Source organism: Equus caballus, chromosome 2, assembly GCF_041296265.1.
Source record: "Equus caballus isolate H_3958 breed thoroughbred chromosome 2, TB-T2T, whole genome shotgun sequence".
NCBI lineage: Eukaryota > Metazoa > Chordata > Mammalia > Perissodactyla > Equidae > Equus > Equus caballus.
The window spans coordinates 88965687-88992332 of record NC_091685.1 but is presented as its reverse complement, the minus strand read 5'-3'; the positions used below and the strand labels follow the sequence as shown (position 1 = coordinate 88992332).

At 33.9% G+C, this 26646-nt stretch overlaps 1 protein-coding gene across 5 annotated transcripts in view; it reads right to left on the bottom strand.

The window, feature by feature from the left end:
• LRBA (LPS responsive beige-like anchor protein) overlaps nucleotides 1–26646 on the bottom strand; it is a 709727-nt gene that overhangs the window by 15137 nt on the left and 667944 nt on the right. For all 5 annotated transcript variants that reach the window (XM_070261528.1, XM_070261527.1, XM_070261529.1 and 2 more), the window contains exons 52-54: nucleotides 21011–21166; nucleotides 15005–15172; nucleotides 218–319 (exon numbers count right to left, since the gene is read on the bottom strand). In XM_070261528.1, the coding sequence (XP_070117629.1) occupies nucleotides 218–319; nucleotides 15005–15172; nucleotides 21011–21166 (426 nt within the window). The remainder of the gene's footprint in view (nucleotides 1–217; nucleotides 320–15004; nucleotides 15173–21010; nucleotides 21167–26646) is intronic.

Here is a 26646-nt window from a genome sequence, read left to right as displayed (position 1 = left end):
CACTAGTCATATCTGAACACTGAGCACCAAAAATGTGGCTAGTGCCACCGAGAACTGAATTTTTTATTTAATTTTAGTTAACTTAGCCCCATGTGGCTAATGGCTACCATAACAGACAGCACAGCTTTGGAGAAAAAGGTACCAAATTCATCTTCGATAATTTGTTACTGGAAAACACCAAAAATGCACATATTTTATGAAGGATCAACAGATTTACCTTTCGAACCACTTAACACCAGGCCTAGCTCAGCGCAGACAGCAGCACAAGTGATCTCATAGTCATGGCCTGTCAAAACGGCCCGAGGAGTGGTGGTCTCACCTTTAGGAAAAAGAGATAAACAGAACAATCAATTCAAGGTTATGCGGGGGATTACTTCCCTCTACTCAGCTCCCTCTACTCCGATTAAATAATCAAAACTTGTTCCTAGTTCCCATAATGTCTAAATTTTTAATTTATAGTTTGGGAATTTGTCCAAAAATCCTAAACTACATGCAATAGCTTGAGGACCACATGTTGCTAAATTTCTAATCCTTACATGATTATCAAGCAACAATCATTGAACAGTAAAATAAGACAAAAATCTCCATTATAAAATGTGTCAGATACTTTCCAAATACAAGTCCCCTGATTAGATGATTTATGGATGGATGATTATAAAAGTAGGGATTTTGGCTTAACTCACATTTCAAAAAGTGGCCTCTTCCCCTCCCTCCCCCTCTGTGGGCCACTGAGAACCCTGTCATAATGAAGATAGTCTGAACTAGGATTAATATCTCAAAGCAGCCCTGCTCTTAAATACTTATTATCTTTACTAAGCTTATGTATTTTCCTTATATACAAGTCTCACAGAGTATATTTCTCTATGGTTCATTCAAAGAACAGAGGAAGGAAAAAAACAAACTCTTACATGTAATTCTACTGACAGTGACTGAAAATTAGGGGACGGGGGGAAGAAGAGGGGACAGAGAAGGAGTCTCCAAATATGATGATGCTACTAGGGCAAACGTCTAGGCAAACCAGCTTAAGTATCTTCCCACTCCATGCTTCAAAACATTTTCCCGGATAGTAGAAGTCATCCTGTGTCTTTGTCTCAAACTAAAAACTATGGTTGGCTGATAAGGAACCCACACCATGAATGGCCCCGGCACAGAGAAGGAAAACAATAATGGGCTTGATTTGTGGCTTGATTCATGCCAAGCCACAAGGATAAACTGAATTCCATATTTAGCCTGAAGAATACTATTTTAAGACTGAAGTCCTCTACTTTATAGTCTCTAAGGACAAAGACACAAAAAGCCTTTATAGATGGGACTAGAGAGCAGGATTTTGTTAGCATTCTTAGATTTCTTTGATTTGGATTAGTTTTATAGTATGATTGATAAATGATACTGTGTAATCTAAGAGGCAAATGTGCCCAGAAAACAGGTCACTACCACCAGCTGTGGAACTCCGTGGAAAAGAACAACTTGTCATCCTAACCCCAGATTTGGCTATCTTTGGAACAGTCACCACTGGGAGGAGAGAGATCTGGTAGGTCAGGGAAAATCCAGCAGAAAGCTACTGTCATTGGAAAGGCAAATGCTGGCTGTCAAAAAACTTTAACTAACCTGCAAAGCAGTCGTTTTTACAATGGGTCAAGTCAATGGGTTCTCTCAAATTTTATGCTAAATATATGTACCTGCCTATGTTTTTCTGGGGAGATGGGGAGGGGAGGAAGGGAAGTAGGTTTTACTGAATACACATCAAAAACAGGTGTGGGGCCTCTACTGTGAAGACAGGGGCCTAGTTTCTGTCCTTCCAGCCCCACTTTGCCTGGAGCCTGCAGCTATTGCAGTCTAGTTATTACACGTAATTATTACAATGTATTTATTGGAGTACATAATGCACAGCTGTGTCCCCACAGTGTCCTTTATGGCCTTTGGTGACTATAGGTACTTCTGAGTGAGATTTAAGTAAAGGGGCAACATGTCAAATTTTGCACCGCACTGGCTGTGCCTTATGCAGCTAGATGCTGGAATTGGCCTACATGCAAGTGACAAAGGGAGACTTCAAATGACATATAAAAGGCAAGGGGATAAGTGGAACAAGGGGCTTGGTTTCATTTGATTCAAAGTTTAAAAACTTCTTTAGGGAGAGAAACCCACCTTAATTACAAAGTCTACTTGACATTTTCCAAACCAGAAAGAAATTTTACAACAGAAACCACTTTTTTTCTTAAAAGTATACAAATTCGGGAATTTTTTAAAGAAAAGAAGCAAATAATGTAAGCCAATCTGAACTACTTAGCTTTCTGTTAGAGATAAGCCTTGCTACAAAAATTAGAAATAAATGTTATGTTTTAAAAAGTTACCAATATTTTAGCCCTGATTCATGGTTTCCTCCTTTCCGGAGATGTTCTACATTCCATGAAAATACCATACGTTATTTTTGAAATTAGTGTCTAGGGCCAGCCCGGTGGCAGAGTGGTTAAGTTCACGTGCTCTGCTTCAGCAGCCCAGGGTTCGCAGGTTCAAATCCCAGACGTGGACCTAGACACGGTTCATCATGCCACACTGTAGCAGCATCCCACATACAAAAAACAGAGGAAGATTGGCACAGATATTAGCTCAGCAACAATCTCCCTCAGGCAAAAAGATGAAGATTGGCAACAGATGTTAACTCAGGGCCAATCCTCCTCACAAAAAAAGAAATTAATGTCTAATTATATCTATTGGCAATGTTTTTTTAAATCAAGAATTAAAATCATTAAGATCTAAGGAATATATTTTCAGTGTGATTGTTTCTTTTTATTTTCATAAGTTACCATTTTATGGGAGGGTGAGACTTGTGGGTTTTTTTCTTTTAAGGATTGGTACCTGAGCTAACATTTCTTGTCAATCTTCTCTTTTTTTTTTCCTCTTCTTCTTCTCCCCAAAGCCCCCCAGTACATAGTTGTATATTCTAGTTGTAGGTCCTTCTGGTCGCGCTATGTGGGACGCTGCTTCAGCATGGCCTGATGAGTGGTGCCATGTCTGTGCCCAGGATCTGAACCAGCAAAACCCTGGGCCACCAAAGCCGAGCACGTGAACTTAACCACTTGGCCACGGGGCCAGCCCCAGAGATTTGTGTTTTAACTTGAACTGTCTTAGAATTCCTCAGTGGAAAATCAAGGTTTGAAGGAAAACTGATGGCAACTGAAAGCAATCTAAGTGTAAGCAAAGTAAACAAAGGACAGATGGATAATGGTGGACCCAGAGGACGTTATCACTTAAGCATGTGAATGCTAACTTTTCATTTTCTGGATCTTAGAATATTTTCTCAGGGACATGAGGAGGAAGTGAGAAGATTGCTGTCAACTGTATTTCTTTAATGTAAAAGAGTTGAAATACTGAGAATTTTTTATGACTATAAAGTTAGTTTAGGAAGCCTTACAATTAACTCCATAAAGTGGGTTAAGATATAAGCATTCTTTTTTGTAAACTCATAACTAAGAGTTTTATAAGTATGCTTTACTCGCAAAATACTAGTTTCCAATAATCCATACTATCCCAATCATTTTTCTCACCACAAATCAAAAGACATACACACATACTGCATAATTTCAAACTGAAAAACGATTTTTCTTTTCCTAGGGCCTGATCTTTAAATAAAGAACTGTTCAGTGCTGGGACTTTCGCTTCAAAGTTTGGCAGAAGGTTCCCCAACCCAGGAAGCAGGTTAGACAGTTCAGGAAATACAGGGGAAAGAAAAAAGAAAAGGAAAGTAAAGGAAAAGAAAAACAACAAATTAAAAGCATAAGGACAGACTTAGGATCATTGTGTTCTTCTCAGGTAACTGGTTTCACAAAGACTCACTGGCTTTCCAGTAAAAAGACTGTGCCATTTAACTTCCCTCACCTTTAAGAAATGCACATTAATGGCCTCCAAAAATCCACACACAACAATATAAGGTGACATATCACTTCCTCTAAGAAAATCTGTTTCCAGTCTTGTTTAAAGACTGAACTTTGTACTCCCTATATTATCTGACGTGCAGATAGAGAATTCTTTACATTTTCTCATAAAAAAATCTGCTCAAAATAAATACTTGTTGGATTTTTTAAGTTCCAATAAACTAAATGTTTTAAATATTAAAATTTCACTACAGCAGATGGGATTATATGATATGAGATTTAAATCCAACAGGTCCAAACTGTTTAAGTTTAACAGATATCCTGGGAACCACTTGCAATGAAATCACTAAGGGTAGAGGAGATACTCGGACGCAGAACACAGACTTTATATGTGACTCACGGACTCTGTTTATTTCTCTATAGTTACACTGTTAGACACCGTCCGGGATCACAGAGCCCAAGCGATAACATCCCACAGAAGGGAAAGGCAAAATTCCTACCTATCTGTGTATCTTTCTATTTGGAAAGCCTAGAAACAGAATCTAGGAACCATGTAACTCATTCTCATTGTAGCACTCACCTCCATCTGCCCCTCCCAACTACTTGTCGGCCCACAGAGTTAACACGTAGCGTAGCGGGGAAATCAGCTCAAATAAGACAATACTGGCCACATATTACTTTTTCAAAGACCCCAAAGCTATTATCATCTCTCATTGAAGTCTCTAAACTGAATAAAGAGCAGAAAAAAATGTCTTCTGAAAAATATTAGGTTAATTCTTTGATAAAAATTTGCAGTAGTTAATGGATACAAAAAGTCTTTACTTTTGCTTTCTGAGATAGTAGGATATACCAAAAGCTAGATCATAAAGCAGGACAGATTCCCTTAAGAACCTTTTAAAGTCTTACTGCTTGAAAAATCGTCATGGCTTTCAATAAAGCTGAGAGAAAAATTTATCTTGCTGCTAGTTTAAGGGGCTACACTTCAAACTCTTCTTAAAGAAAAATAAAAAGAGAAAGAGGATAGACTTTTTGGATTGCTTTGAAAAGGTTGAGCAATTACTTCAAAGGAAAGGGTGTCTTTGTCTGGAGAGCAGGTTTATGACTACTGATGCAAATCCTAACCAAAGGCTGAAAAGGATACTCAGTGCATCTTTATGCTTGGCCTTAAAGGAAGATGAACAAGTCAAAGGAGATTAAAGACAGTTCAAATCCTGCCACAAATACCAGGACACACCAGTTTTTACAGATGTGCTTTTCTCAGTACATAATACTGAGTATCAGTACTAACTTACTCTTACTTACTTACACTATTATAACAACCCACCTTGCATTTCAGCAACACAAGATCTCCATAATACCCATTTAACATTTATATTGGACCTATGTTTTAAAATATTAGGTGAAATGTTTTACACCATTAGGCAAAATAACAAATGTTTTTATTAAATGTGGTTCTCCGGTGCCCTCATAACACTAAGTGTATTTCTCCATCAAATGGACTCTGAGCCACTTAAAGTTATACCTGAAAGAAGAGAAGAAGAAACAGTAATTTCTTGAGTACTCTGCTCATAAATCTCCAATGAGAAAAATATTTCAAAAGATCTGTTTCCATTAAGGCAAAGGGGATTAATAATCCAGGTAAAAATAGACTTTATATGCTTTTCTGGCAAACTTTGAGTTAGATTTTTAAAAATGAATAAAGTTCTTGGTATTTTTGGCATCATCTTCTCAGTTTTATGAAATTAAATTACTTTAAAATGTACTGCAAAGTTCTCATTAGCAGTTTAAATACGTTGTTATTAGCAGAGAGAAAATTCTCTTCATTCATTCACCATTTTTTCCACAACTATTAAGAAATAAAGTATAGTTCAAATTTCCCTATTCTTAGTTTTGTAGAAATAAAATTAGTTCTTCCAATTAATACTTAGTTTAGATGACTCCTGGGCCAGAAGTTAACATTTCCCATTTGTTTATTCATTCATTCTTTTACTCCTTCATTCACTTAATAACATTTATTGGGTATAATGTGCAATGCACTATGGGAAAAAGGAGGGGAACAAAAACAGGGTCTTGTATTTGTAAATGACTTGATTTTAAATGGTCACTGGATCAAGTTTTGTCGCCCTTACTATAAACCTCCTAATTATAATTATAAATGTCTATAAGTGGAAAGGTCAAAAAGCTGTACTGAAGTCCAAATTATTTATTACAACTGAATTTTATACAAAATGAATATTTAACATCAATTAATAAAACCCTTAAATAAAGACAAGTGATATAATTTTCCCCATTAGTAAAATCTAATACCATCTGCCCTCTCAGAGAGGTAAAACAGAATCTGAAACCTGGCTTTGTTAAAAAAAAAAATCATTTCAATACAGTACTTGTTTTGAAAGAAAATATAAATTTAAGAGCCTAAATATATAATTAAATTATTAAATGTATGTACATTAAAAAAAACTAAGTATTATATAATATATGCCAGTCGTTTCCTAAAGATGGATACTTTGTTTTGCACATGCTTTTTGTTCCATTTTAATCACTACAAAACATTCATTGAGGAAAAAAACTGTGAAATTTGAATACTAAGCTTTCTCATGTGGCTTGCCATGATGGTAAATCAAGAAAGGAAATGGCTTTTCTGAAGCAGAAATGAGGTTGGCTGTTAAATGTTTCTTAAACCTTTCCATTAACTTCCTAATTTTTCAATGGGAATTATAACACTACATTTTAATCACGCAAAGAGAAACTATCTGAAATTTGTTCTGCTCATCCTGTTTCCACCAACCCTTCCCTCTCCTCTCCATTCATTATGGTCTCTTTGGTGAAAAAAATGTTAATTTGGTTAAACATATAGGCTACAAAATAAGCCAAAGCTGCATTTAGGGCATGACAACCAACTGATAGTTAATTTTGGTAGCTTCCTCTTGTAAATAATATTAGAATTATTAATGCCAGACAAGATAATGTTGGTACAAAAATCAATTATAAGTTCTTGTTTTATAACCTTTCTCCTCTATGATATACATATATAAAAGTTTATGACAATGGAATTATCTTCTATGACTACATTAGAAAATGGGTTTGTGTGAGTATGTACCTACAATTGTTTAGTGGTTTAGAGTGGCACCTCTGGCCTAGAGTGCCTGAGTTTGAATCCAGGCTCAGCATTGCTAGCTATGTAACCTCCCATGGGCAAGTTCTCATAGTTCTAGTAAGATCTAGGAGCTTCAAGACCCAGCTCACTCTGTGCCTCATCTATAAAAGAAGGATATAACAGTTACCACATAGAACTACTAGGAGGATTAATGAGCTACTATGTAAAGTGCTTAGGATGGTGCCTGGCATGCAGTGAGTACCCAGAAAGTATCATCTAGTAACACAAGTGGTAGTAGTAAGAGCAGTAGTAGTAGAATAATGCATGTTTTCACCCTCTGTTGCAGGCACTCTTTTCAGAAAAAGTCTAACATCTGATCCTATGCAGCATAAATGCCAATTAGAGATGGATCTCATTATTTTTGTTTCTTGTCAAGAAAAAAATACACCTTAATTTCTAGAAATCATACTTTGATTTCTCACATTCCTCCTTTTCTTAGACTTTCCAACCTTCCCTGACAATCCATATAAATTCTGATACAACTACTAATATCTAGAAGCCTAGAGCAGGAAGTGAAGGTACGTTACAATAATTAGGTATTTTTGCCCCCAAAATTTATTGTCTCTGATTATCAAATACATGCTCACAATAAAGCATTCATATAATTTAGTAAGTTATGAGGAAGAAAATGAAAAGCTGCCTCCAAATTCCACTACCTATAAATAATCATTGCAACATTTTGCTGGCTATCATTAGACTTTTGAACTGATACAACTCAATAGGAAAATAACAGTCCGATTAAAAAATGGGCAGAGAATCTGTATACATATTTTTCCAAAGAAGATGTACATATAGGTACATCTTCTACATACATATAGGTATCTACAACAGGTGCATGAAAAGGTACTCATCACTTAACCATCAGGGAAATGCAAATCAAAACCACAATGAGAAACCAAAACCTCACTCCTGATAAAACCTCACACCTATTAGAATGTTTATTACCAAAAGGCAAGAAATAACAAGTGGTGGTGAGGATGTGGAGAAAAGGGAACCCTTTTGCAGTGTTGGTGGGAATGTAAATTGGTGTAGCCACTATGGAAAACAGTATAGAGGTTCCTCAAAAAATTAAAAATAGAACTACCATATGATCCAGCAATCCCACTTCTGGCTATATAGCCAAAAGAAATGAAAACACTGATTCTAAAAGATATCTTCACCCCCATGTTCACTGCAGCATGATCTACAATGGCCAAGACATGGAAATAACCTAAGTGTCCAGTGATGGATGAATGAATAAGCAAAATGTGGTATATATACAATGGAATATTATTCAGCCATAAAAAAGAAGAAAATTCTGCCATTTGCGACAAAATGGACCTTGAGGGCATCATGCTAAGTGAAATAAGTCAGACAGAGAAAGATAAATACTGTATGACCTCACTTACATGTGGAATCTAAGAAAAACAAAACAAAAAAAGCCCAAACTCATAGATACAGAGAACAGATTGGCAGTTGTCAGAGGCAGGGAGTGGGCAAAATGGGTAAAGGTGGTCAAAAGGTACATACTTCCACTTACAAAATAAATAAATCATGGGGATGTAATGTGCAGCATGGTGACTATAGTTAATAATAACTGTATTGTATATTTGAAAGTTGCTGAGAGTAGATCTTAAAAGTTCTTACCACAAGAAAACAAATTTGCGACTATGTGTGGTGATGGATGTTAACTAGACATATTGTGGTGATCATTTCACAATATATACATATATCGAATCATTATGTTGTACACCTGAAACTAATATAATGCTATATGTCAGTTACATCTAAATTTAAAAAACAAAACATCTTGACCCCACTCACCCCAAGGAAATAAAGCAATCTCTCAGCTGTAGAAAGTTACAAGCTACAAGAATAAAAGCTAAAAAGCCCCACAGTCATGAAGCCCTAAGCCACAAGAGGCAGGAAGAATTCTAAGGATTTTGTTTCCTACCTAAAAACACTTCAAATCCAAAATCTGAGGTCTGACTGAACCTATTTGAATGTGAGAAAAATTTCTTTAAAAAATAGGGCAATCGTAAAAGAAATCATCAGAGGCATTTAAGTACTTAATTTCATATAAAAATGGGTCTCTTTTCACAAATTCTCAGGAATATCTAAAGTACAATATGAGGTACATACACACAAAGCTGTCATACAATTTCTCTAATGAAACAAACTTTCTGGAAGGTGGTAAAGTCAGTCTGATAGGTTGTTCCAGGAGGTCTTAATTAAATGTATCCTTAGTAGTTCTACCATAATGTACACACACACACACACACTCAAGCAATATTCTAAAAGCAGAAGATACCTGCCTTTAGGTTTAAAAAAGGAGGAGAAGCAGCAGCCTGCAATTTCAGAGTATATTCAGTCTTTCTTAAATTAGACATTCAAAATCTCCTTTAAGAACCTATAGGGCGATACTTAATTGACTAGAGAGAATTTGTACCTTCTTAGATTAAATCTAGTAATTGTTTGAAATTAAGTTTCCTATTTGAGCACAAAGTATTAAACAACTTTCTTTTGTGTAGCACTATTAAAGTCTACATATGAAGACACTCAGTTTCAATTTGAGGGCATAAATCATTAGTTCTTCTGTTCTCATATTTATATGGCTATAGCCTACGGGCTGAATGCTATAGTCATTTTTCTCTGCAACTAAACAAGGTAAATAAATGTGATATATTGGCACATCACCCCACCACTCTGCATATGGTGAACATTAAGGTTGTATTCATTTGCCATATGAATATAATTCCTTTTACCACATCTACTATTAGTTACAAGCAGTAAATACAGAGTTGTTTTGCTGGAACTTGAAGGCCTGCATTACATCATGGAGCACTAAACATCCTGGACCTTCTGGAGAATTTCATAGATGTAGTTTTAATGTCACCTGAACTTGAACACTGCCAACATATTGCTTCAAACCCTGCTTGATGAATTCTTCAAGAAAAAAAAGAAAAATACAGGGCAGTCTTAGTGTTAGTGTGATGGTGAACAGCAAAAGTAGGGCCACAAGGAAAGCCCCGGATGAGATACAGACAGGAACTCATGTTCTTGACAAAGAATTAGATCAAGAGTCATATCTCAGGTATAAAAAGGCTACTTGTTTCAAGCATTGCTCTCATATTCAGAATCTAGTGAACATAAAGAACCTAGAGTTAAAATGTCATCAAAACAATTTTCTCCAAATGTAGCTTACTGAAGACCTGCAATCAATAAGATGAGTTTATCTCATGACAAATAGTGATGCTTTGTTTCATTAGGGATATATCTGCTTGCTTTTTCCTTAAACAAAATATTTACTAGAGAGTTCCAAATCCAGTTTAGTGTGGGGCAAAAGAAGGAAGAAAGTGATTTCTTTTATAAAATCATATGACTCAACACAAATGTACATATCTTGACATCTGTGATCCATAAATAATACATCACAGGCAATTAAAAACAAAGTTCACCTGTCTTATCAAGCACAGATCTTCAAATTTACCAACATTAAGTCTCCCGATGCATCCAGCAGATGGCGCTCTAGGACACCTACTTATGGAGAGTAATACTGTTTGTGTTACATCCATGTATATTTTGGCAAGACAAAGAATAAGGATTTATCAGTAGCTTCAGTAAAACATATTAGACTTTATGACAAACAGAACATAATTCCTAAATATGTTCACAAAAATATACATATGCATAAACACATGTGCACAGAGGCAACCAGTAAATAATTCACACCTGGACATGTTATGATACTACTTTTCTTATAGACTTGATGAGTAGTCTACGTATATCAGTGGTATTTATGGTCATATGGCAAGATCATTCTAAATTCATTAAAAAAAAATTTAGAATGCCTCAAAGTTAGAATTCATTTTTAATTATAGCAGGAATGTCTCATTAGGGTGATACTAGTAAAATTAACAACAGTAGGATTTACGGTAATGACTTAAATGATTGATGAGAGTATAACAAAATGAAGTTTTAGACAGAGAAAAAGCAGGGCAGCTATGGCATACAGTACTTTAAAAAACAGCTCTGTGGTCTGTTAGTGCTAGCCTTATGGTTAATAAAACCTTCTTTCTAATTAACGGCGCTGAAATATTCTTAAAGAACAGAATCTTGTTATAAAAAAACTTAAATAGTTGTTTTTTTTTTTTCAGTAGACGCCATTCCCATAGAGGAGAAAGCTGACATAGATTAGCATGTCTCATTGCAAAGAAGAAAAAAAAATGCCACCTTTCCATCAAATCAAAAACAGAATGTGAGAATGGAAAACTACTTTACTGAAATACTACACACACAAATCTATGCAACAGTCTCACCGTCAGCAACCATTTGCTTCTAAAGCTAATCAACTGTGGCTTTAAAAATATTACCCAGATACCCAAAAATATTTAATAAGCATTTACATTTAAATGCTTCATAAGCATTTAATTTTAATACAGTATGAAAACTATTCTGTAAATTTTCATCTTGCTTATGAGATCATTTCAAAGTTTAAAGTATTTAAATGTCAATTAAATGCATTGGGGAACATTTTCTCCCAAATTTGGAAATGTACAGCCTGGGTAGTATTATTCTGAAGGAAAATGAGTATTTCAGGAAAAGCATTTTGGTGGACAAGATTCGGTCCTAAAACACAAAGAGTACCAGGGCAGAGAGAGAGAGACCTCCATGGAGAAAACAGTTCTCGTTGAAATGTTCTTGGTTAATTTATAAAAAAAAATCCACAACTAAATGGAATCCTACCTCAATTTTTCTTCTCATTAAGAAAATTGCATTCCACGGGAGATAACTATCTCAAGACAATAGAGTCAAAGATGAAAAACTATCTGTTACACAGGAAAATGAGGCTTTTGCCACGTAATGTAGGCAGATTTCATAAAACGTGCATCCTTTTAAAAGCCCCAAGTTATATTATATGCAGATTTTACCCAGTTTGCATTAGCCTGATTTTGCCCAAGTGATGCATATTTTAATACTGGATAATACGGTTTTTAAAGAAACAGTAATACAGCTATCAATTTTACAAATAGTACTAATGTTAGATTTGTAGAAAATGGTGTAAGGCTTATCACTCTAGCAAGCAAAATTACTAGCTTATTTGCATGATTTTTGAAGTAAAAAAACTAAATATTTGAATGAGACCTATAAAATGCAGAAAAAGCTACAGCCTAGTTTTCTTTAATTAACCTATTTAAGTCCAAATTCAAAAATGTAAGTTGAGGCATTGTGCGCATTTTTAAACCACATTGAATATATATATATAAAAGCCTGACCATTTCTTAAAGGTCACTTATATTGCGTTCAAGAGATACAATGTTAGGAATACGCATAACCTAAAATTCCTCATCTGAAAAGCTGACTTCAGCGGCTGCATCGTGGAGCCATCAAAGAGCCAGAGGCTTATAAAATCCGAACGAGGTTGCACGAACGTTTAAAACAGTTCACAAGCGGTAAAAATGTCTTTGTTTTTGTTTGTCATTTTCTTTTGAAAAGCATAGACTGGCTTGTTCATTTTTCTATTCTAATGTGTAGAAATTCTCATTATATGAAAAAGTACCTATTTGTCTTTCTCCCAGATTCATCCTTTAAAGCTAAAGCAAAATTAAATTGGGATATCAGACATTATAAAAGGGCCAGAAAGGATGAGTTTCACTTTGAGAAAGGTAATTTAATTTAGTCAAAATACATTACAATTTTCTAAAATTTTTGTTAGATGTGCTGTTATGTTATTATTTTATTTTTTTCTTTTCATCCCAGCATACTGGGAGTTAATGTCCAACATACTGCAGACAATGAGAGGGTACAGATGAAGTGCTTTATGAAAAATATAACATTATAATATATACTCTAATGCCAACAAGATGGTGTTTGTGTGGTGATTTATTTGCTCTAAGCATCCTGTGCTTCTGATAACACCTTAAGGCAGTTACTATTGTTGCTTTCATTTTACAGACAAGACGGAAGGACCCAGCAAAGCTTAGAACTTAGATTTGTTTTACCCCAAACTCCAGGATTTGGTCAGTCCTACTTGATTCATTTTTTTAGAGGACATGCATGTAAAAACCATCTCTAGGGTGATTTACAAGGTATTTAAATATATATAAATATATTTCTCCCTTCTGGAAAAGCTGAATATTTCTAGTTTTAAATACACTTAAAATTTCTGAAATGTAACAATTACATACAAGTATAGCTAATAAGCCTTTAGCTACTTCTCAGAATACACATATATATGGTAATGACATATAGAACATGATTAGGTCAAATAAGTTAAAAAAAAACAAAAATTTTTTTCTTGCATTTTGATTGCTATATGTGCATGAAACATCTTACACTGTTTTAAGGCAGAGGTTATTCCTAAATACTTTCAGATAAATAACAAAAAAATGGTATATTTATTATCTATGTCATATCTGGGTTTGTCTTTGATAATTTAATGAATCTCAATAACTGAATTTACAGAAACAGGGAAAAAAGAAATTGAAAGCAGTCACTTATCCTAAAAAGCCAGAAAGGAAGAAGGAACAGAATGTAATGGTCCATAATGAAACGAACATGGAGTCTTTTCAAAAGAATGTGAAAAACAAAATCCCTGAAATTTATGCATTTTAAAGTTTTATTGTAATTGTATATAAAAATGGAGATATCTGTGTAAATGTGTGAAATACACACAGGTACACACCACCCTCCCCCATATAGACACACACACACTAAAGTTTGTTCTGATTGCAAAGACTATTATCCATAGCATCACAGCCTTAAAGTTATTTTTCATATTCTATTTGTGTAGGGAATTATCCCTGTTTTGATTAAAATAAGAAATATATATTAGAGGTTCACTGAATAAAAATTGTGTTTACCCACCAAACCAAACAAAATACATACAAAGCAGAAACAGCTTTGATAAAATATTTTGCATATACTTCTTTTAAAATTGTGCTAGCTTTTGACTAAATTTTTTTAAAAAGGTTTCACTTTCACACAAATATTATACATTTAATAAGCACAGCTTTAAGAAGTCAATCCAAAATATGAGGGCCTTAAACATATTCAGATTGTTGCATAATTTGGGGCAGAGTGACAGAAGTACGTACCACAGTATTCAGGTAAAGTAATTAGGAACAACATGATCCTTCCTTAACCAAATACACTGCAACTTGCTTTAAATTAAGAAACTGTAAATATTTAAGAGCAGTTAAAATGCTCTAACTTATGAAGTAAAAATCTAAAGTTATTCTTGCAAGAACTCTTCAGAGTTGTCATAATCATTTTAATTAAATTCTCATTTTTCAGGTGGTCCCTTTAATTGTTTTTTCCTACTTCTTAATGTGTTTTTCTAAAGCCATTTCTTTTCTGCAGCTGTGTGCGATTGGTTTTAATGGTAGCTGCTTCCTTTTTTGCCTTCTGTGAATTACAATTTTAAATGGTTACACATTTTTTGTTTTAGTGCCTTCAGCATAGTTTCATAAAGATGTTTAAGGCTGTTGGTGAACATTTTCATTTCCCATCTGAAAAACCAAGAGTCAATTTGAATATTCCATGTTGGCCATGTATGACCTGTTTTATCTTTTAATATGTAAATGAAAGCATATTTTTTTTTACAAAGACTGATTTGTTTCCATGAAATTAATTTTTCTTTTGCTCCTTTAAAATATGAATTCAATAAACAAGATAATATGTGATTGCTCTTTTATGTTATATCTTATTGTTTGAGAATGAAACACCTCTATTTTATTTGGTGACAGCCATTTCCAATGAAGAACTAGCATTTTCAGATCATAAGTATAACTTATAACATGAAAAATGAGATTTCATGCTTAGATTTGAATTATCAATTGTCACAAAATGTTAATAACGAGGCTATCTAGACCTTTCTTAAATTACAACTAAGAAATTAAAACTGCTTGATAATTTCAGTTTCACTTTCACCTCTCTGCAAAATGTTATTATATATCACTTGCAAAAGTTTACTTATAAAATAAATTGTACTTACTGCCTGGGTTATCTCCAATCCCACTGCTTTTTCCATTCCAGTACCAGAGCAGAAGGGTTGCATCACGTGACCCTGAGAGAATGTAGCAATTTCCCCCAATATATGACTCAGACCGAGTGAGGCAAGTGACGACATCCCAATGGCCAAACACCACTTGGATCAATTTTCCTGAAATGCAAAACAGTTTTTTAAAAAATTGCTACTAAAATTTTTTTTAAATTTCCAGTGACCAGTTAACTTATAATAAACCCGTATTAACTGATTCTGATAATTCAGATTTTATAATAAAATTTGATCTAGTCCAATCTAAAAGTTTTCTTTGAATATCAAAAACAAAAAAATCAACTGAGCAGTGATAATAACATTTTTGAAAGACATAACTTAAAACTATTTCAACTAATAATGTTTGAGGACCATGACACTGTGTCATTATACATGGCTACTATAAATTACAAATGATTCATGTCTACTGATTAAAGCAGGCCCAGGAGAACCCTTATTTGGAATCATTTCAACAATTTCTTAAGTTACTCTATCTGATTCAAAATAAAACTTAGTTGCCTTTCTGTTAAGTACTCTATAATTCAGATTTCACTAACACAAACCCATCTCTGAATTAAGATTTAGTGTATTTCATCTTCTTTTGTAAAGTGATCTATACAAGGACAATATAAGTCACTTTGGAGAGCTGCTGTTTTTTAAATTGGGATTACATGAACTAAGTTCTGATAAAAGGACCGATATATTGTGATTGCAATTTGAGTCAGGTTATACTTTTCTTGTTTTAATTGTCTGAATGATGAAAATTCCTTGGTGGGGGGTGATGAAATTAAGATGACAGCAGTTTATCTAACAGTAATAACTGGGGATAGGGGAGAGGAACCCAGTAAACTGACTATATATCTAGGGCTTCACACAGGTGAATTATTCACATAATGGTATCAGAGAAAAAATTAAGCTCCCATCTTTTAGAATTCTTTGTTTAATCAGATGTGGTGTTTATAATTCACACAAATTTATCTAAAGAATTAAATATCTGTACCAGCCCTTCCATCCCATCCCTGTAGTTTCTAGCTAACATTTTCCTTTGAAGCGTCTACAGAATCTCTACTGATCTAATGAATGTCACAGAATGTCTACCCTTAATATTCAGCATGATTTTTTTAGTAAGTGTTTCAGTGGGGTCATAAAAAAATATAATTCAAATGTTCAAGAAAAAAGACCACTAGGCTGAAAAAAAATTAATATGCCTAAAAAGTGTATGTGTTTAACTTGGAACACACCATAACCTATTCAAAAGCTTAAGGTCTCAATTAAGTATTGGCATCTAAGTATATTTAACTTTTCAAGATAATAAATATAACTAAAAAAGTATTTACGTGAAACTTTTTAAATTCTTGACTTTAATAAACCTGAAGCTTATTATAAAGGCAGAGAATTTAGAAACAAAATACTGAAACATACTCTATCCAAATCAGATGGAAAGTCAAACACAGTGTTTCCACTCTTGCACTTAGCCTACTACTAGTAACTTTAAAATCAGATTCATTTCAATCTCAAATTGCAAAATTAATAAAGTATGTTTTTTCTCCTGTGAATAAAAACTTTAGTTAAAGCAGGTAGTTTTAACTGGTAAATGTTAAAAATGTTCATGTCTGAATCTTTAACCTTTTAAATTGACATAAAAACATTTCATTTAAAAAATCAGCTTTTATCAATAAAGAATATCATAAGAAGAATTCAAGACATTTCAGAATAAAAAATGGAAAAGAGAAAACTAAATATAAAAAAGTGTAATAATTTTCACATCATTTCCAATTAATATGAAGAACAAAGTGGAGTGGTTTAGTGGTAAAATGGATGGGGTCAAATTAGGGGCCAGCTTTCCTAATGATAAGACAAAAGTTAGTTAGCTGAATGCACTCTTATTACTAATTATAAAACTGAAGGTTAAATTAGTGAGTTTTAACTACTGAAAGAAACTGAACCCACCATATTGTGATTATATTTTTGATCCCAGAATATGTACAGTGACTTCTGCCTCAGCCTATACCTAAATGCTGAGAGCATGGAAACTACAGGAGTGATGTAAACAGGTTATCAGAATAGGTTTATTTAAGATTTGATATGCGTCACCTCAGAGGGTTGTAAGAGTGAGGATGAGCGAAATCCCTACAACTAGGTAGGTACTTGAGGTATATGGCGCAGAGGAAACCCAAGTGCTCCTGTGCACCAAGAGGCTTACAAAAGAGCAGCTGGTTTCTTTTTTAACTAAAATTTCCTAGTATTTTAATTTTTGCCCTAAAAGTTATCACAATTATTTTTCATTCAACAAACATTTACTAAGCACCTACTATGTGCCGAGTATTAAGCCTTCTCACATGTATTTAGTGGTAAGTAGACATGTAAATAGACATGGTCCCTGCCCACGGAGTATTTACTGTCTAGTGGGGCAGACAGACATTAAACAAACACAAACAGACATATAATTATGAATAGCGATAAGTATTATAAAAGGAAAGAACAAGGTAGAATCAGCGAGAATAATAAGAAAGAACAAATTTAGACTGGGCATCAGGGAAGATCAAAATCAGGGAGTGACGTTTAACTATTTCCATCTAAAGGGTTTCATATTTTAATATAAATTAACTTTATTCTCTACAGTTTATACTTGGGCTTAACTCTGGAAAATGTTATTCCTTTTAAATAGAGCTAACACTGGTTTATATATAAATTTCAGGTGTACATCATTATATTTCAATTTCTGTGTAGACTACATCGTGTTCACCACCCAAAGACTAATTACCATCCCTCATCATGGAAAATGTTATTTTTTCAAGTTTACTTTTTCCTGTTCTGGCATCCTTCCTCAGCAATATTTGTTATTGCTATGAGGTTGAGGTTCACTCCTCCTGCTCTCTTTTTGGTAAATTATTTTCTGATAATCTCATAAGTGTTCCTCAACCTTTATTTTTTGTTTCCTTTAATACCAGTCCACCTCTCCACACACTAATATCAAATATTACCACAAGCACTAGAATATCCCTTTTTTGACAGAGTAAATTTTCTAGTTAATGTTTTATTTGACAGCTGTGCTACAAATAAAAAAAAATTCAAGCTCAGGACTCTGCTCCACTGATCTAAAATGCGGCCTGAAAATAATTCCCACTGCCGAAGGAAGGTTTTATTGTTGCCTCTGCTGTTCTGGTTGTGTCCCGAAAACATGATTTATGTTTAAAGAATTTCCTGTTACAACCATGTTTCTCCCCCCGCCCACCCCAAATCTAATAAGAGAAGGATTTTTTTTGGCTTATGTGCTAAAATATAATTGAATTCAACACTTGTGATAGCTTTGCCATTATATATTATTGATCATACAATTTTTCCCTTGCTTCTCTGCCAAACTTAAGAGAAAATATTTAATATTCTTATTGTCATAAAAACACAAACACATATTTACCCTAATGAAGTTCTTTTAAATAAAACTAGCATGAGAGTTTGTTTGTATGTAAGATATTAAGAAAGATACTCGGACTATCATTTGAGATTTTTTTTCACAACTTTTCTGGCAAGTGTAAATATTTTTAATGTACAAGCTAAGTCAGTCCCACCGAAATGAAGTTTAACGTAAGGCTACTTATTATGAAAATGTTTTACATACATAGGCACACACATTTTAAAAGACAGTAAAGTGGAAAGAGAAAAAGGAATATTATCAAGTTCATTAAGTCTAAAGTAACATGGCAGACGTAGTAGGAACTTAGTATTGTAAATTATAGTGTTTTCAAAATTAACTGATAATTGACAGATTGATCATAACACCTGTATGAGATGACATGGCATAAGCACAAAGAATGCTACACATTTGAAGTCAGAAGAGTTGGCTCCAACATCTAGTTCTATCACCATTACCTACACAAATTTCAACAAGTTACTTAACCTTTCTAAACCTCAGTTTCATCTTCTGAAAAATGGGGATAAGGACATCTGTTCTGTCTGACAGAATTACTGTGAAGCTGAAACAATAACATGTATGTGAAAGAGTTTAGTAAATTCTAAAGAACTGTGTGAATATAAGAATTATTTTAATTATTAGCATTATATAAAGTGAGGTTAGCTTTACTTTACAAATATTAATATTGAATGCCTTTTTAAAATGTTATGGAATGTCAATGAACTCAAGAAACCTCAAATGTCAAAACCAAAGATTGACATCATATATGATTTCGCTTTAAGACATTCTGGAAAAAACAAAATAATAGAGATGAGGAAAATGTGGGTGAAAGAGTTAGAGGTGGGGGAGAAGTGGACTACAAAGGGGCAGCACAGGGACTTTTCAGGGTGACAGAGCTGCTCTGCGTCTTCATTGTGGTGGGGGTTACGCAACTGTCTACAATGCCCAAACTAACAGAGTTAGAAACCAAAAATAATGAGTTTTACTGCATGTGAATTTAAAAATAATTTTTTAAAATGTGTAAGAAAACAACATACAATCCAAAAGAATGTTTAAGAAAATCTTGTGAGTTGATGTAATAATTTTAACTTCACAGCTTACACAAAAAGGAAGCACAATTTGTGGTAAAATAATGCTAAGGCTGTCATTACCATCACAGTGAAAGAAAAGGTTAAAATTTAAATCTGATTCAGAGAAAATTCATTATAATAATAAATATATTTTAGGGAAACTTATAGATCCCCATTGCATTTTTAAAGAATTCTAGAGGAGTTTTACATTCTACAGTAATCAGCCTCATAGACCTAAACATCTAAGTAAAAGCCCAATTACACAGAAAGACTTGAATGATGATGTTTTCTTTCTGGACCTACAGAATAAAGATGCAAATTTATAAGAAAACTAGATCATTAATTCCATAAAACAAAAATAAAATGAGATCATGCCTAAAAATAACTTCTAGGGTTTATTCTATGAACAGTACATATTCAACTATTTTTCCCTATTCTCTCATAGCTATGTTACAATATGATCATCAAAGTATACCCAGGACAAACTCTTTGAATACCTAGGAATTAATTTTTCAACACAGTATACTGAGTAAGGCAGGAGCATGGACTCACACATTTTAGAAAGATCATTAACAAGACAAAGAAGATTTACTATAAAACAATTAACTAGAAACTTCAATTAAAAAGAATTTCTTATTCCCACAACATTTAATCAAGATATTTGTAGATCCTTGTTTTAGTTGAAATATCTCATTCCACAGTATCTATCAAGGTCCAATGCATTAATATCTAATTTTAATTATTTTAAATATTTAACTACACATTTACTAAGTTTATTTCATCCTCTAACAGTTTCTAAAATACTTTAGACTTCATTAAGTTTTTCAATGTCTCTCAATTTCTTACATGCAAAAATTTATAAACACTTACTGGATTGGATCTCCTGTAATAATACTGAGTTGAGTTTGATTTGTCCTTTAGAGAGATGCATGCAAATGAATATATAGACTTAAACTTTTATCTTTTAACAAGAACTCCTGTCACACATAAAATCAGTCGTCAGCTACTTTTCTTCATGACTGTAGCTTTCAGCAAGATTATAAGCAGAACTGGGTGGAGGCAAGATATCTACTCCGAAGAAATTTACTTAATGAGAATTTCTAGTAAGGAAAAAGCCCTTTAAATAATACAAAAGTGAGAAAATACACCCAAATGTATGTACATGTGCCATAAGATCATGCACATACACGTGCATATGGTATTTACATACCAGGAAATGCTCGGAAAATGAATCATTCATTCTGTAAGCACAAAGCTTGGGAGACAAACCTAATATAAAAACTCCCTCCTAAAAACATGCTGAAGTTAACTTACTAGTGGACTATATAGTAGATTATTACTTTAAAGAGGAAAATTGTCTTTTCCTTATTTTACGAATTTTAGAATTCTGTAATTTTGGGAAGGAAGAAGATGAGAAAGCATTCTAAGACTCTCAGTGCTATTGAAGTAAACACTAGTTCACTGATGAAGAAAGTAAGTTACCTGTGTCTGTAGAATACACTCGGAAACTCTTATCCCAGAAGCCGCAGACGAGAATATAGCGGTTGTCTGAAGTGATGACAAAGCACTGGGAATGGACTTGAATGCTTTGGTCTAAAAGGTCAGTAATTTGCCTCCTGTGCATTCCTGTATTGCTGGCTGTGAGAATAGAGGAAGAAAAAAAGCCTATTAAACCCACATGCGCAAAGAAATCCTATAGTTTATCATACTGGGGGTTGGGGGTGAGGGAGGAGAGGTGACACATTCCAGGATGAGAATATTTGATCTTTAATTTTAAATGTAATAATATTTGATAAACCAAATAGGAAAACACATCCAATAGTTGGAAGAATGTGAGTAGCTAAATCCAACATCTCAGTAAGAAATTTTGCCTAGAGGAAAGAAATAATAACACACTACAATTTAAAAATAGTATACAATTCTCAGAACATGCTTTCTAGCTCTTGGGCAGGACCAAACTAGATTACAATCTCCAGATTGCATCACAGTTAGGTTTGTGTTTCTGACAATCTCATTACATCTATTGTCATGAGAACGGATTCATGTTGTGACAATCTATTACCTTTAACTTTTTGTCACAAGGAAGAGATATTAGAATTTAAATGCCATATATTTGAAATATTGTAGCATCTTGTAATACTTTGGCTTTAACAGGTCTTTAATTTGACTAGATGTTAACTCCCATTTGCCCTGTTTACAGCTGCACTTGCATGTAAGGAAAGGGTAGAATGACTATTTATTAAAGATACTTGTAATTGAAATAGTCAAAGCACAGCACACTGCCACTTTCTTACTCCTTATGTAAGCAATAAAACAAGACAGTCTGGCAGTGTGCTTTCAAAGAGCTACAGAGCACCTGAGACGGGGTTTGTCACAAGGCACAAGGTCAGACACAGACCGACGTCAAGCACATGGGGAGAGTAATAATCCTCTAGAAATATACTATCAAGTATGTCATTATCAGAAAAGGAATTTTCACTGAGATGCCTTTTTTGGCATTATGAGGCCAACCAAATGGAAAGCTTTGTTTCTAGAGATCTAAGGGTTATTTGACCACTAACTTTCTAATACAAATGATGGTTCTTATATGAAAGGAACTTGATTGTACCAGAAATCAGAACAAATTTCTGCATCTGAGTATTAGCTTCTTTGTACCATAGTCTTCAGTTTTTTTGAAAAACAAAACAAAACAACTTGATGCATTATTGATAAAATTGAAAAATAGAAAAATATCTATATTATATTCATTGTATGTAATAACCAAGTTAATGTGGCCAATTTAATACAAGGCTTAGAAAGTAATACAGAAGAAAAAAGTGTTCAAACTACTCTCCACTTCTGTGCTGGGAACCACTGGGGTTACAGAGAAATAAAAAATCCCCTGCCCTCGGACATGAACAGACATTTCTCCAAAGAAGATATACGGATGGCCAATAGACACATGAAAAGATGCTCATCATCACTAATAATCAGGGAAATGCAAATCAAAACTACACTAAGATATCACCTTACACCTGTTAGAATGGCAAAAATAAACAAAACAAAAAGTGACAAATGTTGGAGAGGTTGTGGAGAAAAAGGTACCCTCACACACTGTTGGTTGGAATGCAAACTGGTGCAGCCACAATGGAAAACAGTATGGAGATTTCTCAAAAAATTAAAAATAGAAATACCATATGACCCAGCCATCCCACTACTGGGTATCTATCCAAAGAACTTGAAATCAGCAATTCCAAAAGTCCCATGCACCCCTATGTTCATTGCAGCATTATTTACAATAGCCAAGATGGTGAAGCAACCTAAGTGCCCATCAACTGATGACTGGATAAAGAGGATGTGGTATATATACACAATGGAATACTACTCAGCCATAAAAAGGATAAAATAGTCCCATTCACAACAACATGGATGGATCTTGAGGGTATTATGTTAAGTGAAACAAGCCAGAGAAAGATGAACTCTGTATGACTCCACTCATAAGTGGAAGTTAAACATGTAGACAAAGAGAACTGATTGGTGGTTGGTTACCAGGGGAAAGGGGGGGTGGTGCGGGGGTGGGCACAAAGGGTGAAGTGGTGCACCTACAACATGACTGACAATAATGTACAACTGAAATTTCACAAGGTTGTAAACTATCATAATCTTAATAAAAAAAAAAATCCCCTGCCCTTATGGGGTACGCAACATAGCAAACACGTACACATACATGTGAAATACTGCAAAATTCTGCTAGTGTCTGATTATACAACTTAACCATAGAAGATTATTAGATAATTGTTTGATATTAGGTTTCATATACTTTTGAGGGATTGATGGGTTAGTAAGTGACAGCCATGGTACACAAGGCAGAATTCTAGTTGAAGATCACTTCCTCCCTCCTTCCACACAAAGGGAAGTTGCTGGCAGATGAGAAAAGCTTTGACGGGTATCATAGTGTATTACAGAGACACTAGTATCCCACCTTCAGTGAAGCTATGTAATGCAATTTAGTTTTAATTCCAAGAAACCTAGCAATTAAAAACAAGTAGGTAGCTCTTTCTAGTACTTCATTCCACATGAAAATTGTAAAAATGTTTATTTTTGTCAGTGTTTACATGACTTTTGCTCCTCTGATATTAACTTTCACTGGTCTTTTTTGTTGGCATGATCTCTTGGGAGAACCGAGCTTGACAGATCTGGGCGTGTGCATAATTTTGAGTTGAGTGACCACAAAGTGCCCATAGGTAAGGCCTGATGCCCCTGCAGCATTCAGATGAACTATTTGCCAAGTAAGTGCTTACTTGTAATTTAACATTTCAAACCTCCTCCTATCCATCCATCCGTCTAATCTATATAACCTGTCTCACAACTGCCTTTCCTTTATCTCAGTTTTCTCTAGTAAACCTCCTGAGATTCAGTACTAAAAGTATTTTTATTTAATGAAAATTAGGTATATTTGTCTAGATAAGTAGTCTTCAAACTGGGGCATGCACACCCCTGGGAATATAAGATTTCCCAAGGGATACACAGGCACAGATGGTTTTAAAGGAACCAATTTCTAGTTCTTCAACTTTCATATGTTCTCTTGCCTGAAATAGATTTGCCTGAGAATTCTCCTGTGAGTTTTCCTTTCTTATCTCCCCTTTCGCATCCTCTTCTTCCACTAGATTTAAAAAAGGCATATTTCTTGCCTATCCAGAATCTTACTATGGTGCTTTCCCTCAGGGTATAAAAATCTCTTGAGAGCCAAATAAAAGGACAATTCAAAATACTGATGTGATGCTGAAAAGTGAATGCTTAAGGTATCAAATCATTCTGCAGGGCAGGTGGTTTCCAATTCATTGCTTTCAATAAAATGGAGGGAGGATCTAATCATGCCGTCAATTGATAGATCATTAAAAATAAGTTTTGATGATAGATTGTTAAAATGATCATTTGATGATAGACCATAATAATAATTCTTAATAATAGATCACTATATAAATTTTGTCACATAACTCAGAGAAAGAGTTCAACAATTTGAGTGACATTGTTAAAACAAAACTCTTTCCTATCTCTTTTCTTATGTGAGTAATTTTCCTCAGAGCTTCCATCCATAAAAAACAAAAAAAAAACTAGGATAGAACTGTTGACAAATCCTGTCTCCTTCAGCAATAAACAATGTACGTCCATGAATACATAGGTAATTGAGGAGGAAATGCCTCATCAATTTCATTAAAGATGTTCTTCCATAAATGTTTGTTTTTATGTTTAATGTTTATTAAAATTTATAATTTTAATAGAGTATATTAATAATATCTGTAATGATAACAATGCAGATTTTTTAAAAAATTTGAGCTTTGTGATCATAGGAAATTTTAACATTTAAATTTATATACATATGTTTAATTTTCCATACATATTTTTATTGCTGAAAAGTATAATAGGGTAATTAATTTCAAAAGTTAAAATAAAAATTGCGTAGGGGAAGTAAAATGAAAATATAAATTCAAGATGACAAAGGAATAATGTAAAATTTTCCACTTAGAGTTTTTTAATGCATTTTCTAAAAATAGAAAATGTTGAATATCAATTCACTTTAATATTTAGATTTCACTGGATATATTTAAAATTTTATACACTATGCTAGAAATTATAACCTTTGCAATTGTTTTAAACGTGTGATAAAAACTTTCAGATGTCAACTTAAAAATGTGTGAGAAGGTACATGGTTTTAAACAATTATTTTAGGGGATAAAGGAGCAAACAGTCTAATGACCAGTGATTTAGAGCATGGAAGAAAACTGGCCCACAGGCCAAATCTGGCCTGTGCCTGGTGTTGCATATAAAGTGTTACTGGAACACAGCAATGCTCATTTGTTTATATATTGTCTATGGCTGTTTTTGTGCTATAACAGTAGAGTTAAGTAGTTGTGTCTGAGACCCTATGGCCCACAAAGCCTAAAATATTTAATATCTGGCCTTTTACAAAAAAAAGTTTATCCATGCCTGTTCTAAAGGGTTACAATTGCTGAATTATTTAATTAGACTTCATACTATAGGATATTCATTGTCAAGTTTTAAGGCAAACAATGAGTCTAGACTTCAGAAATAATGCTTTAAATAACAGCAAATGGGTGTCATTATTTTCCTGACTTTTAAAACTTTAACCAAATGAGAATTTTTCGTATCTATTCAAAGCAAAAGAAGATTTAGGAACCAAAGTAGTATTTATTTTTCATATAGTTACTTCTTAGATTTCTGCTTATATTTGGGGAAATGGTAAATGAATTAGTTTTGAGCTTAAGGTTTTTTGAGTTCATCTTGATAGTTCATCTGCAAATGGAGCCATTTAGCGCTCTATTGAAACACTGGTTTTAAAGACAAAAGATGACAGACACATAGGGAACACTCTAAATTTTAAAATAATAAATTAGCTTATTCATATGCTTTATTTAAAAACTTTAAAAAATTCTAACAAATTTATTTGTGCCAGGGAAATTTGACAAAATTACAAGCCAAACATCCATGCTAGTGGCATACCCCTGCAGCTAGGCAATTAAGTTTTTTATTTTAAAAGTTTGAATAGTATCTTCAATATCAAGGTTTAACATTCTTAGTGAAGTCACATTTGAAATTCCCACCCATAAGGATGAAAAACACTAAACTAGAGATTTCAACTAACCTACTGAAAAAGCATAACAGCAATTAAATATTCTAAGTCATCTGCTGCAGACGACTCTTTCTGGTCTCCTCCCTTTCTTCCCCCCTGAACAAATTTAACCTCCAATGGCAATTTATTGGGCTGTAGGACCCTAGGAAAATGAATACAAATATCTTAACACTGCCATTGGCTGGGCAATATATTTCAACTTCGAAACTGCTCTGCAATTGCACATTAATCCCCTCAGACCGAACAGAGGGTCCAGGAAGAAAGGATTGATCTCCTTTAATGATGAAACCCTGGCACTACAGTTTTATTTTTCACAACATAGTGCTGCTAAGAACCCCACTGTTATTATGAAAATTTCCCTAGCAAAGGAGCTCCATCACATTACCGGTGCACCAATTCATCATAACGTGCCTCGCTCCTGCTCATCAACAAGTCTGAGTGATGAAAAGATCCAATATTATCCTGACAGTACTTCATGCGCATTCTC